The 18,075-nt window shown below is 42.7% G+C and overlaps 1 protein-coding gene across 1 annotated transcript in view; it reads right to left on the bottom strand.

The window, feature by feature from the left end:
* The window catches only part of LOC111970102 (protein kinase C delta type), a 29,608-nt gene extending 11,533 nt beyond the window's left edge, over nucleotides 1-18,075 (bottom strand). Inside the window, exons 1-12 of the mRNA XM_023996612.2 lie at nucleotides 17,831-18,075; nucleotides 7,334-7,469; nucleotides 6,868-7,067; nucleotides 6,695-6,764; nucleotides 3,654-3,813; nucleotides 3,103-3,134; nucleotides 2,816-2,901; nucleotides 1,821-1,950; nucleotides 1,638-1,738; nucleotides 787-886; nucleotides 470-600; nucleotides 77-250 (exon numbers count right to left, since the gene is read on the bottom strand). Of these exons, the coding sequence (XP_023852380.1) occupies nucleotides 77-250; nucleotides 470-600; nucleotides 787-886; nucleotides 1,638-1,738; nucleotides 1,821-1,950; nucleotides 2,816-2,901; nucleotides 3,103-3,134; nucleotides 3,654-3,813; nucleotides 6,695-6,764; nucleotides 6,868-7,067; nucleotides 7,334-7,448 (1,299 nt within the window). The 5' untranslated portion in view covers nucleotides 7,449-7,469; nucleotides 17,831-18,075. The remainder of the gene's footprint in view (nucleotides 1-76; nucleotides 251-469; nucleotides 601-786; nucleotides 887-1,637; nucleotides 1,739-1,820; nucleotides 1,951-2,815; nucleotides 2,902-3,102; nucleotides 3,135-3,653; nucleotides 3,814-6,694; nucleotides 6,765-6,867; nucleotides 7,068-7,333; nucleotides 7,470-17,830) is intronic.

Here is an 18,075-nt window from a genome sequence, read left to right as displayed (position 1 = left end):
GTGTGTGTAGGGCTACAGTCTGTACCTTGGACTGGAAGGTAGAGTAGAGGTGTGTGTGTAGGGCTACAGTCTGTACCTTGGACTGGAAGGTGGAGTAGAGGTGTGTGAGGAAGGGGTTGTCCCAGGCCAGGGCCAGGACTCTCTTCTCCACCATGGTACACTCCACATCATCATCCATCAGAACCACGTCTTTCTTCAGAGCCTTCACCGCAAACCACTCCCCCTGACCTTTCAACTCTGCCAGCAGGACCTGGGGAGAGAAGGGGGGGGGGGTGAAGAGAGGAGGGACAGAATAAAGGAAAGAAGAGAAGAAAATAAGAGAAAACAAAAGAAGAGAGGAGAGCCTGATTAAATATTATATTGGTGGTAATATTAAAGTCTGTTGTCCCTACTGCTTCATTGTATGTGAACTGTACTGTGGTGAGCTTTACTGCTCTGGAATCCTGAATGTCTGCTGTACCAGGCTTACCTTGCCAAAGCTGCCCTTGCCTAGGACCTTGTGAAAGACAAAGTTGTCTACGTTGATGAGTGTCAGGTGGGTGAGGCGAGATGGGGGATGCGGGCTGGAGCCCTTCCACAGCCTGCCATAAGGGTGGCCGTCTGGGGAAGACACAGCTTATAAGGTCCACAATTGTCACCACAATTGTCATCATATTCATCATTATTATAATTAACGTTATATATAAAAACATATTTTACTCCTAACCATTCACACAAACTTGATTTGAGTGAATTTAAAATAACACATCATCAAATATGTTCATAAAAACAAACACACAGACTGACCATTGACATCCAGACCACTAGTGGAATTCCTATTGACTTCCTGATAGACTCCTATATCTGGGTCAGCTAGAGTTGGGTCCAAGCGCCGAGTGGAGGATTTCTGAAAGACATTCAGGAAATATAGGGAGAGATAATACATATATAGAAGGGTGATGAGAGGGAGAAGCAAATAACACCTTCGTTGTCACCTTTGACAGATATCCATAAACAAAGATGCATTACACTGTATGGGGACAGGGCTGTAAAATACTGTTGTTGAACAGTTATACAGCATTTCACTTGACCCCATTGTTATACGGCCTACATAATGCTGACTTAAGAATGACATAGCAGCTTATTCAGTCAGACCATAGTCATAACATAATATATAAACATAGTGTCCAGGGGAAGGTAGTAGATTGCTATTACCTAGACAGGGCCATGATAAGGAGCATTACGATTGTTGGAAGCTTCACCACCACAAAAAGTCTTCCTATCCATAAACATATTAGGGCCCAGTTTTTCAATGGTTATCTATCTGGATTTCACCCATCGGATAGGATAAAATGCATAGAAATAGAATGAATAGAACAGAGAAATCATTGACTTCAATTGGGACTCCTGTCCTATTAATTCTTTTTCTATGCATTTTATCCTATCCGATAGCCGAAATCCAGAACTTTTGAAAAACTGGGCCCAGGACAAGAAGCTCAGGTTCCCATAGCCATACAGATACAGTCGATCTGGGCCAGGTGTCACACACACATTCAGTAACATATGTCAATGCACACACACCCACACGTGCACTTGCAAGAACACACATCCACACACATGCCTGCATGCTTGCACATGCACACAATCAGCTCACTCACCTGGCTGACTTGTGTAAGTGCTTCAGCCAGTAGTTTCTGGTTGATTCCACAAAGGTTGGCCACTTTATCCTGACACTTATGATGCACATTCATGGCACAATCTACAAGAGCATAGAAGAGTTACAGTATACAGTTAAATACAATGACAATGCAGACGCAACACACACACACGCCGCTCCTTACCTTCACACTTGAGGCCCTGCCTGACCAGGCCCCACAGCAGACTGCCACAGTGGTCACAGAAGGTGGGACTCATGTAGTTGTGGTTCTTGAAGCGGTGTGGCATGTCTATCTTAAAGCGCTCCTTCTGGAACTGTGATGGACACACACACAATTCATCAACACCCAGATCCATCGGTACCAATTGGGGGCAAAACACCCGCCTGGGAGGGTACCTCATGGCCCTGCGCACCTGTCTCATCATCCCCATTTCTCTTCCTCTCTCTCTCTCTGTCTCTCTCTCTCCTTCCTTCCTTCCTTCCTTCCTTCCTTCCTTCCTTCCTTCCTTCCTTCCTTCCTTCCTTCCTTCCTTCCTTCCTTCCTTCCTTCCTTCCTTCCTTCCTTCCTTCCTTCCTTCCTTCCTTCCTTCCTTCCTTCCTTCCTTCCTTCCTCCCTTGTTCTCTCCCTATCTTCTTTTGTTTTGCGTGCCCTGGTGTTATTCTTCCTGAGCCTAGGTCCTGTCTGTAGTAGTTTCAGTGGGGTCCTGTAGACTGCCATAGACAGGCACACTTTCTCTTGGTCTCCTCTCCTGCTCTCTCTCTAGTCTAGAGAGGGCCTTATATACGCCCCTTTCTAACTCAGAACACACCCCTTCTCACCACCCCTCACATATGAGTGAAGGGAGATTCCCTCATGTTTGAATGTAACCTCTAAGCTCAGTTACCTGTGCTCTTTGGCCCTTTCTATTGATGAATATTGATGGGGATGTGAGGGGACCTCATCCTTGGTCGAGGTTACATGTCTGATTAATGCCTACTAGTTTGGACTCTGACCCTATGACACCTTGACAGCTAATGGCATCACAGCTATTGTTCACATTATTAATGGAGGAAAACCTCCTGACCAGTTTAATCAATGGAACGGAAAACTTATAGGGAGTAAACTCCACATTGGATTGACACAAATAAGTAAATTAATAAATAATCGAATTAATTAATTAACTAGTAGTCCCAACGTACCACAGTGTCCCGGCTGTTGGCTGCCGTGCCCGTACACCTGCCGATGATCTTGTCGATGCATTTCTTGTGAATAGCTGCATTGCATTCTGGGAGAGAAGAGATATGGAGAACATTGATGACAGGTGAGCACCATTCATACAGGCAGATATCGAAGTCACTGGTAGGGCTGTACAATCTGCTCTGCATTGAGGTAGTGTTTATAACTACAGTGTTTATAGGTGTGTATCTATGATGTTGTGTGTATGTGGTTGTATAGCAGTAGGTTGTCCACATTATTGTACACTTACGTCTGCACTTGTACCCTTGCTTGTTGAGCCCCCTGTAGAATACAAAGGTATAAGAGTGAGAGATTGTGGAGGGCCAGTGATGATGAATGGAGACAAAGTGAGAATGGACTATATAGATGACAGGTGAGCACCGTTTAAACAGCAGCACACAGAGACTCATCCACCGTTTCCAGAGACACAACCTATTCTACCAGAACACAACAGTAGTAGTGGAAGCTGTGCTGATTTGGCGAATACATTGCTAAATGTTGATAAGTCTTGTGTGGGTACTTCCAGACAATGCAAGACTTCTGACCCGCTCCCGGAAACACAACCCCTAAAGTTAGATAGATAGGAGGAGATCATAGGCCATACTAAGACATTGCCTTATCTTATCCCTTCACTCAGTCTCTCAGTATAAAGTAGACCGACCAAGACTTAAATTGGATGAATGGAAGAGATAATAAAACTTGTAAATAGGGAATGACTTCTGTTAGCATGAAGCTAACAGAAAGTAGAGCTAGGAGTAAAGAGCCATGAGGACAGGCGGCTGGACAAAATGAATAACTGACCAGACAAACTCTCTGCAGACGGAGCAGAAGGTGGGCTGTCTGAAGAAGGTGGCGATGAACTCGTGACATTTGACCTCGTGGATCTTGGCCTGTTTGATGGCTCTCGTTCTGCGGTTTATGGTGGGACCCCCTACCTCCTCCTTTGTGGGAGGCTTGCCCTCTATAGGTGACAGGGAGAGAGTCAGCTAACAGCAGAGCCGTTATGGTTAAGAAACATCACTGTAGCATTAGGAACAGTAGTGGCAACATTTGGAGTGCTTGGTCCACTGTTGGTTTGAGAAAACAGGCAAAACCTTATAGAGCCAGTAAGAGAACTATGTTTAAAAACTAACAGACAGGTATTCATACACAAAACCTATACATGACTGCAAGAATGTGTGTGTGTGTGTGTGTGTGTACGTGTGTGTGTGTTACGTGTGTGTGTGTGTGTGTGTGTGTGTGTGTGTGTGTGTGTGTGTGTGTGTGTGTGTGGTGTGTGTGTGTGTGTGTGTGTACGTGTGTGTGTGTGTACGTGTGTTGTGTGTGTGTGTGTGTGTGTGTGTGTGTGTGTGTGTGTGTGTGTGTGTGTTGTGTGTGTGTGTGTGGTGTGTGTGTGTGGTGTGTGTGTGTGTGTGTGGTTGTGGTACGTGTGCTTGAGTGAGACAGATGAGAGCGGAATAGATCAAATCAAAATGTTATTTGTCACATACACATGGTTAGCAGATGTTAATGCAAGTGTAGCGAAATGCTTGTGCTTCTAGTTCCGACCATGCAGTAATATCTAACAAGTAATATAACCTAACAATTTCACAAGTGTAAAGGAATGAATACGAATATGTACATAAAAATATATAAATGAGTGATGGCCGAACGGCATAGGCAAGATGCAGTAGATGGTATAGGGTACAGTATATACATATGATATGAGTAATGTAGGGTATGAAAACATTATATGAAGTGGCATTGTTTAAAGTGGCTAGTGATACATTACATCAAGATGGCAAGATGCAGTAGATGGTATAGCGTACAGAATATACATATGAGATGAGTAATGTAGGGTATGAGAACATTATATATAAAGTGGCATTGTTTAAACTGGCAATTGATAGATTTAATTATATCAAGATGGCAAGATGCAGTAGATGGTATAGCATACAGTATATACATATGAGATGAGTAATGTAGGGTAAGTAAACATTATATAATATAAAGTGGCTAGTGATAAATTGATTACATCAATTTTTCCATTATTAAAGTAGCTGGAGTTGAGTCAGTATGTTGGCAGCGGCCACTAAATGTTAGTGATGGCTGTTTAACAGTCTGATGGCCTTGAGATAGAAGCTGTTTTTCAGTCTCTCGGTCCCTGCTTTGATGCACCTGTATTGACCTCGCCTTCTGGATGATAGCGGGGTGAACAGGCAGTGGCTCAGGTGGTTGTTGTTCTTGATGATCTTTTTGGCCTTCCTGTGACATCGGGTGTTGTAGATGTCCTGGAGGGCAGGTAGTTTGCACCCGGTGATGAGTTGTGCAGACCTCACTACCCTCTGGAGAGCATTTCGGTTATGGTCGGAGCAGCTGCCGTACCAGGCGGTGATACAGCCCGACAGGATGCTCTCGATTGTGCATCTGTAAAAGTTTGCGAGTGTTTTTGGTGACAAGACGAATTTCTTCAGCCTCCTGAGGTTGAAGAGGCGCTGCTGCGCCTTCTTCACCACGCTGTCTGTGTGGGTGGACCATTTCAGTTTGTCCGTGATGTGTACGCCGAGGAACTTAAAACTCTCCACCCTCTCCACTACTGTCCCGTCAATGTAGATAGGGGGCTGCTCCCTCTGCTGTTTCCTTAAGTCCACGATCATCTCCTTTGTTTTGTTGACATTGAGTGAGAGGTTATTTTCCTGACACCACACCCCAAGGGCCCTCACCTCCTCCCTGTAGGCCGTCTCGTCGTTGTTGGTAATCAAGCTTACCACTGTAGTGTCGTCTGCCAACTTGATGTTTGAGTTGGAGGCGTGCATGGCCACGCAGTCGTGGGTGAACAGGGAGTACAGGAGAGGGCTGAGAACACACCCTTGTGGGGACCCAGTGTTGAGGATCAGCAGGGTGGAGATGTTGTTACCTACCCTCACCACCTGGGGGCAGCCCGTCAGGAAGTCTAGGACCCAGTTGCACAGAGTGGGGCAGTAAGCAAATTGGAGTGGGTCTAGGGTGTCAGGTAGGATGGAGGTGATATGGTCCTTGACTAGTCTCTCAAAGCACTTCATGATGACGGAAGTGAGTGCTACAGGGCGGTAGTCATTTAGCTCAGTTACCTTAGCTTTCTTGGGAACAGGAACAATGGTGGCCCTCTTGAAGCATGTGGGGACAGCATACTGGGATAAGGATTGATTGAATATGTCTGTAAACACACCAGCCAGCTGGTCTGCGCATGCTCTGAGGACTGGGCCGGCAGCCTTGCGAGGATTAACATGTTTAAATGTTTTACTCACCTCGGCTGCAGTGAAGGAGAGCCCGCAGGTTTTGGTAGCGGGCCGTGTCAGTGGCACTGTATTGTCCTCAAAGCGAGCAAAAAAGTTGTTTAGTCTGTCTGGGAGCAAGGCATCGTGATCCGCGACGGGGCTGGTTTTTCTTTTGTAGTCCGTGATTGACTGTAGACCCTGCCACATACCTCTCGTGTCTGAGCCGTTGAATTCCGACTCCAGTACTCTTACCCTAAACTTAACCCTAACCTTAACCCAAAGACCTAATCTTAACCCTAACCCTAATTCTAACCTTAACCCTAAACCTCSTAGAAATAGAATTTGACCTCGTGGGGACCAACAAAATGTCCCCAGTTGGTCAAATTTTAGTTTGTTTACTATTCTTGTGGGGTCTTTTGCTCTGTTCCCTCTTGCTCCGTCTGTACTCCAAAAGTGAGCATTGAACAGATGAGAACCAAGGCAACAGACAGACAGCTTCAGAGTGACAAACATGACATATAAAATATAGATCAAAAACAGACCAGATATGAGGGGAACAGACGAGGATGAGAAGAGTAGAGGTGGGCTTCATCTCCTGAGTCTCACCTGTATCAGTTGCTCCCTCCAAGAAGTACTGCACTGCCATCATCACCTTCCCCGAGGGCTGCAGGTCAACCTGAACACACACACACACACACATACACACAATCATCTGCAAGTTAGACACACAATTCATGCAGGACAGTGGTGAATCAGACTGTAGTCAAAGTCCCTCTTACCCAGAATTCAGCGTGGCCGTTGGCCTTTTTGCAGCGCTCGGCAAGGACAGACATGCCCACTGTGACCTCGGCCAATGGCTCCTCTGCAGTCTTCATCAGCAGCACCTGCAGGACACGCCCCTCGTAGATGTGGGCGTCGAAGCTGGCCTTCCAGGCTGGGAACATGGTGGGCTTCTTCTGAACCAGCGTCTTACCACGCTCTGGAGAGAAGGAGGGAGAGAGGGAAAGAGGGGGAAGGAGAGAGAGGTTAGATAGAGGTTAGATAGAGATTGATTTCTTTCATACTCCTGTCTAACAAGCTAAAAACCTGCATATCTGTACAACACCGGTCCTCGTGTATGACTTTCATAGGACATACAGTATAAAGTATTTAATGACAGGGTTACAATGTGACTGTGTGGGACAATGGGACTAATATATTTCTACTATAACACACCAGTGACTATAGTAATAGTCAGATTCTCACCGGTGGTGAGGGCCTCCTTCATCTTGATGGCACAGAAGGGGGTATCAGAAGGGGCCAGGGGGGACAGAACACCCAGATCGTAAGAGTTGAAGGCGATCCGCAAGAAGGGTGCCATGGTGACGCGTCACTGGGCCACCTGTTCAAAGACATGGCCAAGCAGAATGTAACCACAGCAACATATTTCTAGAAACAGTCCATCACTCAGCCTTCTGTTCATACGCACATGACAGCCGTGATTCAGTTACAGATGTAGGATATTAATTTGAGCCAGTTTGCTACAGCAGGAAAATAATCCTGCAGGAACCGGAAATGTCAATTGTTTTGTGGATTATAATTACTGGACATTTTTTGTAGGGGTTGATACATTTTTAATTAGGGCAAATCAAGTCTGACATTTTTAAGTGGAAATTACAAACTTTAGAAGCCTTTTTAAACCTTGAATACACCACTTAAAAATGTTCCTGCAACAACGGGATGATCAAATTAAGATACGACATCTGAGAGCTATACATTCACATACACACACCCTGCATCATCAGTCACATGCTACTAATATGGATATTTATTTCATTCATTGTTTGATCATTGTAAAAGTATAAGCAAAGACTAAAGTGTGATATGTATCCACTCAAGATGACAAGCAAAATGGATAAGGTAGAGGGAAATGAGGAGAGACAGAGAGAAAGGGAGAAGAGATTAGATATCAGTCTCATAATCGAGTCATATGACAGAAAGAGATTGTGTGTGTGTGTGTGTGTGTGTGTGTGTGTGTGTGTGTGTGTGTGTGTGTGTGTGTGTGTGTTGTGTGTTGTGTGTGTGTTTGTGTGTGTGTGGGTGTGTGGTGTGTGTGTGTGTGTGTGTGTGTGTGTGTGTGGTTGTGTGTGCTGTAATAACATAACTATTATTGTGAGGACCAGAGGTCCTTTTTGACCAACTGGGGATATTTTGTTGGTTGCCACGAGGTCAGATGCTATTTCTAGGAGGTTTAGGGTTAAGGTTAGAATTAGTGTTAGGGTTAGAATTACGTTAAGGGTTAGGAGCTAGGGTTAGGGTTAGGGTTAAGGTTAGGGTTAGAGTAAGGGTATGAGTATGGGTTAGGGTTAGGGAAAATAGGATTTTGAATGGGACTGAATTGTGTGTCCCCACAAGGTTAGATGTACAAGACTGATTCACTCTGAATGTAGCTCTGGGAGTGAAGGTATTTCCCTGCATTCCTGGGAGGGAGCAGGTCTCAATATGTCCAAAGTCCTGTGTTTCTATTCACCAGCTCTACACCACCACCTATGCACATCAACAATAAGTCAGGAGACAAGGAAATGGTGGCAAAAACAAGGAAAGAAAAAAAAGAAAACGTAAGAGGACAGAAAAGAGGCGGAAGAGAGACAGAGAGAGGAATGTCATGCAGTGTGTACTAAAGGAGGTGTCCATGTGTTCAAGCCTTGAGCTGTGCTGCTTTCAGGTGTTGATCAATAATAAACTCTGTGTGTGCGTGCCTGTGTTTGTGTGACTGCGTGCATGCCTGTGCGTGTGTTACCAGGGAATCACAGAGATTGATATTGATTACCTATCAGATCAGAGCCTGGGTTGACAAGGACAAGGGACTCTTTCTCTTCCTATGTTCAAGGTCCATTGTTAACTAACCTTGTCCACCAGGTAGTTCTCTCTCTGTACAGTATATGTGGTAACAACTGAACCTAATAATAAAAATACTAATAATAACACATTATATTTATGTAGCGCTTTTCAAGGACCCAATGTCGCTGTGAGCTCATAATCCCTTCCTTTTCATCTCTCTCTCTCTTTTTTTTTTTTATTGTTTTGTCCCATGCAGACATGCATTCACACATCTTCCCCTTATGACTCACAGACAGCTGACTGATAGCACCTCAGACAATGACATCACACACAATGGGCTCTATTTGAACAAACCTAACACAATGGTAAATCAACCACAGGCGGTAGCTTATATGATCAGGGGTGTGTCAGAAATATTTGTGCTATTTTCACTATCACAATTATTGGCGCACTTGCTGGCGTTGGCTCGAAAGAGCTGGGTATTGATGAATAAACAAGTTGTGGGTGTGTCGAGGCTTGGCCCCTCACTGGCCAATCAGAGCGTGTTCAAAGGCAAAATATGTGGTTGCTTCAATTTGTGTATTTACAGTCTTTTATGTATTGTGTATAATCAACTCCAATTCCAATGTTAGTCCGCTATAGTTTGTTAAATGGCTTACAGAAAAAAAAGGGGGGAAAATGTAGACCTATATTTTCTAAATACGTTAAGTAATTGCTTGGTTTTAATGTGAAAATATATACATAGAATTAACACTGATATGGGGGCTCCTACTGTAAATTGCATTATGGCTGAGCATGGACATGCCAAACGTTGTCAATAAGCAAGATTAAATGAATGATTGATAAAGCCTAAGAAGAGAACGAATAATTGTAATCAAAACGAAACAACAACTTGTTTTAAATTGGCTATAATATTAAAACAACGCAGGCAATGGAGGGTTTACGTACATCCAATGATCCAATATAAATAGAAAGGGAGAATATCCACGCAGCGTTATACTGCTCCCAATAGGCCTATGTTTTATGAACATAATCGGAACCATTTTACAGATCAGATCGCATTCACACATCTCCAGAAGTTGCAAGCACGCCACGGACCTTGTCACCATAATACCAGGAAGATGAATCATTCTAATAAGTTTAGTTGTAATAAAATGTAACGAAAAACAAGTCACCAGTTTTTTTAAACAACAATAAAAACATGTAAAATGTAATGATAGCATAAAATCTCCATGATAAAAAAGACAGGCATTGCTGTTGAACCAGCCTTCGTTATAGTAGGCCTATGGGAGGGCTTGGGTTTTGAACATATGAAACGGAAAACAAGCTATTTTTACTGGTTACATATGACTTCTAAATACGAGGTTCACCAGTATTCACCAAGGGTATCATCTCTCGTTTCATGATGGGCATGTAAACGTAGCCTACATCATGGAGGGGTTTTTACGCACGTCCAAAACGGGACCTGCATGGCTAAAATACTGTGGGCCTGCCTACAATGCATAAAAAGGGAGTGTCAGCTCACTGTTTTACTCCTCTCAAACTTGATATTATAATTAAGCTTTGATGATTAAGATATATTTTCAAGCGGTTTCAGGAACCAAACCCTTTATCGGCAGTCTTGACTACTTTGTGATTGCATTGGGCAGACAAAAAAAGCCTTAATTGAGAGGAGGGGAGGCTATATTTGGTTTTTAATAAAATAAAATAAAATGGGAAAAAATATGAGTTTTTATATTTCTAAATACAGGCACAAAAAGCACATTGGGCTACCTTTGTTCCATGTGCATATGGGCATTGTGCGTCATGGCTGGATAGTCTGAGTTTCCGCTGTCAAAATGAATGCCTTAACCAAATGTGTTAGCGCTAAAACCAGCTTTTGGTTGGTCTTAAATATCCCTATCAGCACTGCCTGAAATCAGCACTTTGGGTCATGTTTTTAAGGACACGCCTAAAATATTTCCACCTCTCCCATCTGAGCGCAAGCGTGCTGGTGTTAGACAGGTAAATTGCCGAACCTGGCGTTAGAGCTGGAAAATGCCAGTGCACCAGTTTTACATTACGAAATTTTAACTAACGTGCGTTAGAGCTGGAAAATGCCAGTGCACCAGTTTTACATTACGAAATTTTAACTAACGTGCGTTTGACACGAAAATAGAGCCCACTCTCTGTTAGAGAGCTCCTTACACTGCGTGTATGGGATCTGTCAAACTATGGAAGGGATTCTTGCCGTTTTTTAATCGCTTCGGTACAATTTTCACAAGTATGTGGTACATTTTCACAACTCTTAGTACAATTCAAAATAGATAATCAAAAAGGCAGTTGTTTCGCAACTCTAAGCACATTTTTAATTGACTAAGTACATCACACAAAATTATATAGTCACTTTTTCACCAAACCTATTTTTTTGATATATATTTTTTATTTCACCTTTATTTAACCAGGTAGGCAAGTTGAGAACAAGTTCTCATTTACAACTGCGACCTGGCCAAGATAAAGCAAATCAGTTCGACACAAACAACAACACGGAGTTACACATAAACAAACGTACAGTCAATAATACAATAGAAAAAAGTCTATAAACACCTAATCAGTGTTTCATCTAGAAATACGTTTCACATTGCAATATATGTTCATATAAAGTAATTGCCTTTCACAATGCAATGCTCACATTACTTTTGACATGATTATCTTCTCTTTTGTTAAAATATATTTTACTACTACTTAATCTGACTGCTCTTAATTGATGATCACTTAAACATTTGGTAAACCTTTAGATTTGACATGTAAACTGGTTTGTCTACTACAGATTAGCAGATGTTACAGCAGGTGCAGCGAAATGCTTGTGTTTCTAGCCCTTACAATGCAGTTATACAATATCAATACAATACCAATACGCAAATAATCCAGAATGTCCAAAACAAGAAAGGGGGAGGTTCATACTGCTTTACTAAAATTGCGTTAGCCAATACAGTGCTGTAATACTATAATATATGCCATTTATGTAGCAGACACTTTAATCCAAAGTGACAAGAGTCCACACATTTTGGTATGTGACCCCAGTGGAAGATGTTTGCTTGTCATCCCCATGAGCGCACCACCCTCCTTCAGGCCATGGATGAGGCATGCAATGATTTCAGTCCGACCTAATCAGGCTTGGATTCACCATGCCAAAAAGTTTTTTCCCAGGTGCATGAACAATGAGGATATTCACTGCGATTGCGATGGGAACCTATGGCCAAATGCTCAAGACAAGTTTTAGATCATAAGTAAAATGCTAAAATTGCAACAACGAAAAACACCACCAAGATGCCTCTAAAATGTTCTCTAAAATTCAGTCCGCCAGCCATGCCCATTGCCACGCCCCTTGTCACGCTCACCACCTAAATCACTTTTTAATCCAGAAAAAAAGCCTGGTAGTATATGGATAAAGATGACCACCCTGTGATGGAGGATGCAGCACAATGCACAGTCCACTATAGTGGGACACAATGGAATAGGAAGTTAAATGATATATTTACTCCATGTACCTGTACACACTTCCACACACACTTCCACACACACACACACACAACATCATCATCAGATCAGTACAAGTTGGTTAACGGGTGGGTGTGCAGAAATCATGTCTTGTTCTTGCTTCATCTGTGCGCTGTTTGTCAAATGTGGATGTGGTTCACAAAATTCAGTTGGCATTATGATAAGACACAGTGGTGACTCATCAAATGCAATGCAACTTAAAAAGGGGCTTCTTTTAGCAAGTGAAGTTGCATATAAAAGTTTGACAGTAAATGTATAGAAACTACCTTTGTTTTCAACCTAGTTATTAGTGAACAACAAACATGCAGAAGTGGTCATGACATGTCCAGTAATTGGGAAATAAACTGAACAGTGTGGATAAGTGGAAGTCTTTAAAACTGCTTCTACATCAACGGCAATTCCTTGCATCATGCATGTCACAATGAACCCACAGAATGTCATGATCTTGAGAAACCCCAGAGGGCTTTGAAAGCAAGGTATTACAAATGAAAAATAATGGTTTCTCTCATTGTCTCATAACTGAGTAAGGTCTGGTTTTATGTATTTAAATGTGTTGACAGTCTGCTCACAATAAGACCCGTGCGTTTACAGTTGAGAATAATTTGAAGTAGGGAAGACCACGGTTGGTTGGCTCATGGATTGATTGTCACTGCTTATTATTACTGTGTAATCATTTCAACATAAACATGTGTGTCCTCTATAGGAGAGGTCATCCATGTGGTCAATTCAGGACAGGATCACAAAACATGGAGGTGAGACGAATATTAGAATGTTTCATGGTTGAAAGTAAACATTTGTATGCTTGTTATTTCTTTTATAAATAGTTGATGGAAGTATCCATAAAATATACAGTGGGGCAAAAAAGTATTTAGTCAGCCACCAATTGTGCAAGTTCTCCCACTTAAAAAGATGAGAGAGGCCTGTAATTTTCATCATAGGTACACTTCAACTATGACAGACAAAATGAGAAAAAAAAGTCCAGGAAATCACATTGTAGGATTTTTCATGAATTTATTTGCTAATTATGGTGGAAAATAAGTATTTGGTCACTTACAAACAAGCAAGATTTCTGGCTCTCACAGACTTGTAACTTCTTCCTTTAAGAGGCTCCTCTGTCCTCCACTCGTTACCTGTATTAATGGCACCTGTTTGAACTTGTTATCAGTATAAAAGACACCTGTCCACAACCTCAAACAGTCACACTCCAAACTCACTATGGCCAAGACCAAAGAGCTGTCAAAGGACACCAGAAACAAAATTGTAGACCTGCACCAGGCTGGAAGACTGAATCTGCAATAGGTAAGCAGCTTGGTTTGAAGAAATCAAATGTGGGAGCATTATTATGAATGGAAGACATACAAGACCACTGATAATCTCCCTCGATCTGGGCTCCACGCAAGATCTCACCCGTGGGGTCAAAATTATCACAAGAACGGTGAGCAAAAATCCCAGAACCACACGGGGGGACCTAGTGAATGACCTGCAGAGAGCTGGGACCAAAGTAACAAAGCCTACATCAGTAACACACTACGCCGCCAGGGACTCAAATCCTGCAGTGCCAGATGTGTCCCCCTGCTTAAGCCAGTACATGTCAGGCCCGTCTGAAGTTTGCTAGAGAGCATTTGGATGATCCAGAAGAAGATTGGGAGAATGTCATATGGTCAGATGAAACCAAATATAACTTTTTGGTAAAACCCAACTCGTCGTGTTTAGAGGAAAAGAATGCTGAGATGCATCCAAAGAAACCATACCTACTGTGAAGCATGGGGGTGTAAACATCATGCTTTGGGGCTGTTTTTCTGCAAAGGGACCAGGACGACTGATCCGTGTAAGGAAAGAATGAATGGGGCCATGTAGTGAGATTTTGAGTGAAAACCTCCTTCCATCAGCAAGGGCATTGAAGATGAAACGTGGCTGGGTCTTTCACTATGACAATGATCCCAAACACACCGCCCGGGCAACAAAGGAGTGGCTTCGTAGAAGCATCTCAAGGTCCTGGAGTGGCCTAGCAAGTCTCCAGATCTCAACCCCATAGAAAATCTTTGGAGGGCGTTGAAAGTCCGTGTTGCCCAGCAACAGCCCCAAAACATCACTGCTCTAGAGGAGATCTGCATGGAGGAATGGGCCAAAATACCGCAACAGTGTGTGAAACCTTGTGAAGACTTACAGAAAACGTTTGACCTCTGTCATGCCAACAAAGGGTAAAACAAAGTATTGAGAAACTTTTGTTATTGACCAAATACTTATTTTCCACATAATTAGCAAATAAATTCTGAAAAATCTACAATGTGATTTCCTGGACTTTTTTTCTCATTTTGTCTGTCATAGTTGAAGTGTACCTATGATGAAAATTACAGGCCTCTCTCATCTTTTTAAGTGGGAGACCTGCACAATTGGTGGTGACTAAATACTTTTTGCCCCACTGTATTATTGGAACGAGGAAGGATAGATTTATTCAAGCCTATTTGTGAGTTCCTAGGTCAAGCAATGTGGTAACTAGCATCTTAATTAGCATTGGGGTGTTGCGATGGTTGTCAAATTGATGTTAGGGTTGCTTGTCACAATCTGACAACCATCCCATTGTAGCAATGTACCCAGTAAGCTAAATGACGTTGAAAAGATGCCTAGAATACTTATTTTCCAGATGTTGAAAAGACATCTGTTTCACAAGTTTGGACAGCACAGTACAGCACAGTACAGCACAGTACAGCGCAGCACAGTACAGCACAGTACAGCACAGCACAGCACAGTACAGCACAGTACAGTACAGTACAGTACAGCACAGTACAGTACAGCACAGTACAGCACAGTAACAGCAGCAGTACAGCACAGTACAGCACAGTACAGCACAGTACAGCACAGTACAGCACAGTACAGTACAGTAACAGCACAGCGCAGCACAGTACAGCAGAGTACAGCACAGCGCAGCACAGTACAGCACAGTACAGCACAGTACAGCACAGTACAGTACAGTACAGCACAGCGCAGCACGTACAGCACAGTACAGTACAGCCACGTACAGCACAGCGCAGCACAGTACAGCACAGAACAGCACAGTACAGCACAGTACAGCACAGTACAGCACAGCGCAGCACAGTACAGCACAGTAAGAGCACAGTACAGCACAGCGCAGCACAGTACAGCACAGCACAGCACACGAGCAAGTACAGCACAGTACAGTACAGCGCAGCACAGTACAGCACAGTACAGCACAGTACAGCACAGCGCAGCACAGTACAGCACAGTACAGCACAGTACAGCACACGCAGCACAGTACAGCACAGTACAGCACAGTACAGCACAGTACAGCACAGCGAGCACAGTAAGCACAGTACAGCACAGTACAGCACAGCGCAGCACAGTAACAGCACAGCGCAGCACATCAGCAGCCAGACAGTGCAAAACAGTTTAATTTGGTAGAGTACAGTCTACTCAGTAAGCAAGGTAGAGTACAGTTTAGTTTAATTCAGTAAATTATAGTACACCACAATACAGTTGAGTACAGTAGGATACAATACAGTACATTTTACTGTAATTTACCCTACTGTGCTGTACTCTACTGTACTGAACTATACTCTACTTTACCTTACTGTATGTACCTACGGTGCTCTACTGTACTATACTATACTGTACTGAACTATACTCTACTTTACTGTACCCTACAGTACTCTATGTACTGCACTGAGTACATTATACTCTTATTTACTTTACTGTACTGTACTGTACTATGCTCTACTGTATACTGTGCTGTCCAAACTTGTGAAACACAGGCATCTCTGATTGTTCAGATTTGGTCTAGTCCGACCTGCTTGTCAAAACTGTGAGTCATGTGACTCCGACTGAGAGTCAGCAACACACACACACACACACACACACACACACACACACACACACACACACACACACACACACACACACACACAACACACACACACACACCAAACAACACAAACCCATTAACACACACCACACACACGTTACACACCACCCAATGCTCATGTTTCAAAAAGCGTTCCTTATTTCAACAAAAACAGCTTTACTTTTTTCACTTCATAAAAATGTCATTTTCATCCAAATATCTGATGGTTACTGTTTATTTTGTGTTGATATGTGTTGATATGACAATTTGAGTGGAGTAAGAACTACAATGTCAAATAAAATATTAAACTATGTTGAAAATATTTTTACTTATTTATTTTTATTATGTTAGATAGAAATACTGTTAAAAAAATAAAGACTTTACTTTTTTCAAATAACGGCTTCAATTGTTTATTTTATTGTAAATTAGATCAATTGTTGCTGGAAAAAAAGGCAAACACTGCGACAATTGTCAAATACACCGGATAGGTGCAGTGAAATGTGTTATTTTATAGTGTCAGCCATAGTAGTATAGAGCAAATTGGGGTTAACTGACTTGCTCAAGGTCACTTCAACACATTTTTCACCTTGTTGGCTCGGGTGTACTTGGCTCCGCCCACCTCCTTACTTGTGCTGCCCACTATGATTAATTTGCTCCATTGGAAACGACAGGCTGTGGTCTATCTTGGGTTAGATATAAAAAATCTTTGCCCATACTGTGTGACAACCAACCCTGGATGTGGCTGTTTGTCACAAGTGGTGTGTTTAATGGCTTGTAACTCTATGTTGGAGTAAGATATGAGGATACAAAGGTTCCCCATTTCAACCCAAGACCTTGGTATTTCTCTTAATATTGAAAATAGTCTCGTAAGATATAGCCTAATATAGGCTCCCGAGTGGGGCAGTGGTCTAAGGCACTGCATCTCAGTGCTCGCGTCACTACAGGCCCTGGTTCGATTCTAGGCTGTATCACAACCGGCCGTGATTGGGAGTCCCATAGGGCGGCGCACAATTTGCCCAGCGTCGTCCGGGGTAGGCCGTCATTATCAATAAGAATTGATCTTAACTGACTTGCCTAGTTAAATAAATGGTGTTGAGAAATACACAAATTAGTAAAAAGTATGAAAACCAACCACGGTTTCCCCCAGTATTCTACAATGCCAAGTTTCTATTGAATAATTCATTTGCCCCTTGCACATGAAATTGTACTGTACAATTGTTTTACCCGGAATGTAGCGGATGTCAGTGCACGCCAATATCAATATATAACATTACAGTTGACAACGTTTTCTTCATTTTCTGGGGTTACGGAAATAGAAGCTACCTAGTATTCGCGCAAGTTTTCGTAAAGTTTCCAGTGCACTGTATGTAGCTTAATGTTTTCTTCAATAAAGGCTATTTAAATAATCAACCTAAAAAAGGATATTAAACTACGTTGCAAAACGTAACAACAGCGAAGTTACGAACGTATATGCGTCTTTCTCAATTGTTAAAATGACCGAAAGTATTTTCCCCTTGACTTACCTCGTCTTGCAAATGTACGGATTATTTATTGTTCTGTGACTTTTCTTTTTCTTGTCTTCCTTCCCGTTGCTCGTTCTGTGATTCCGTTGATCGAGGAAGTAGCCTTACTGCTCGCTTGCTCTGTAGACTGTGGCAATGTGACGTCGACCAGGTAGCTACATACACACTGCACTGTGGACGCAGCAGTCTTAGTTATTATGCACAAGTGTCCTCGTTTGGTTTCACAGATTCTTGGTCATCTCCTG

Source organism: Salvelinus sp. IW2-2015, linkage group LG11 (genome assembly GCF_002910315.2).
Source record: "Salvelinus sp. IW2-2015 linkage group LG11, ASM291031v2, whole genome shotgun sequence".
NCBI lineage: Eukaryota > Metazoa > Chordata > Actinopteri > Salmoniformes > Salmonidae > Salvelinus > Salvelinus sp. IW2-2015.
The sequence above is the reverse complement of the archived record's forward strand: the minus strand, read 5'-3'. Positions and strand labels throughout refer to the sequence as shown.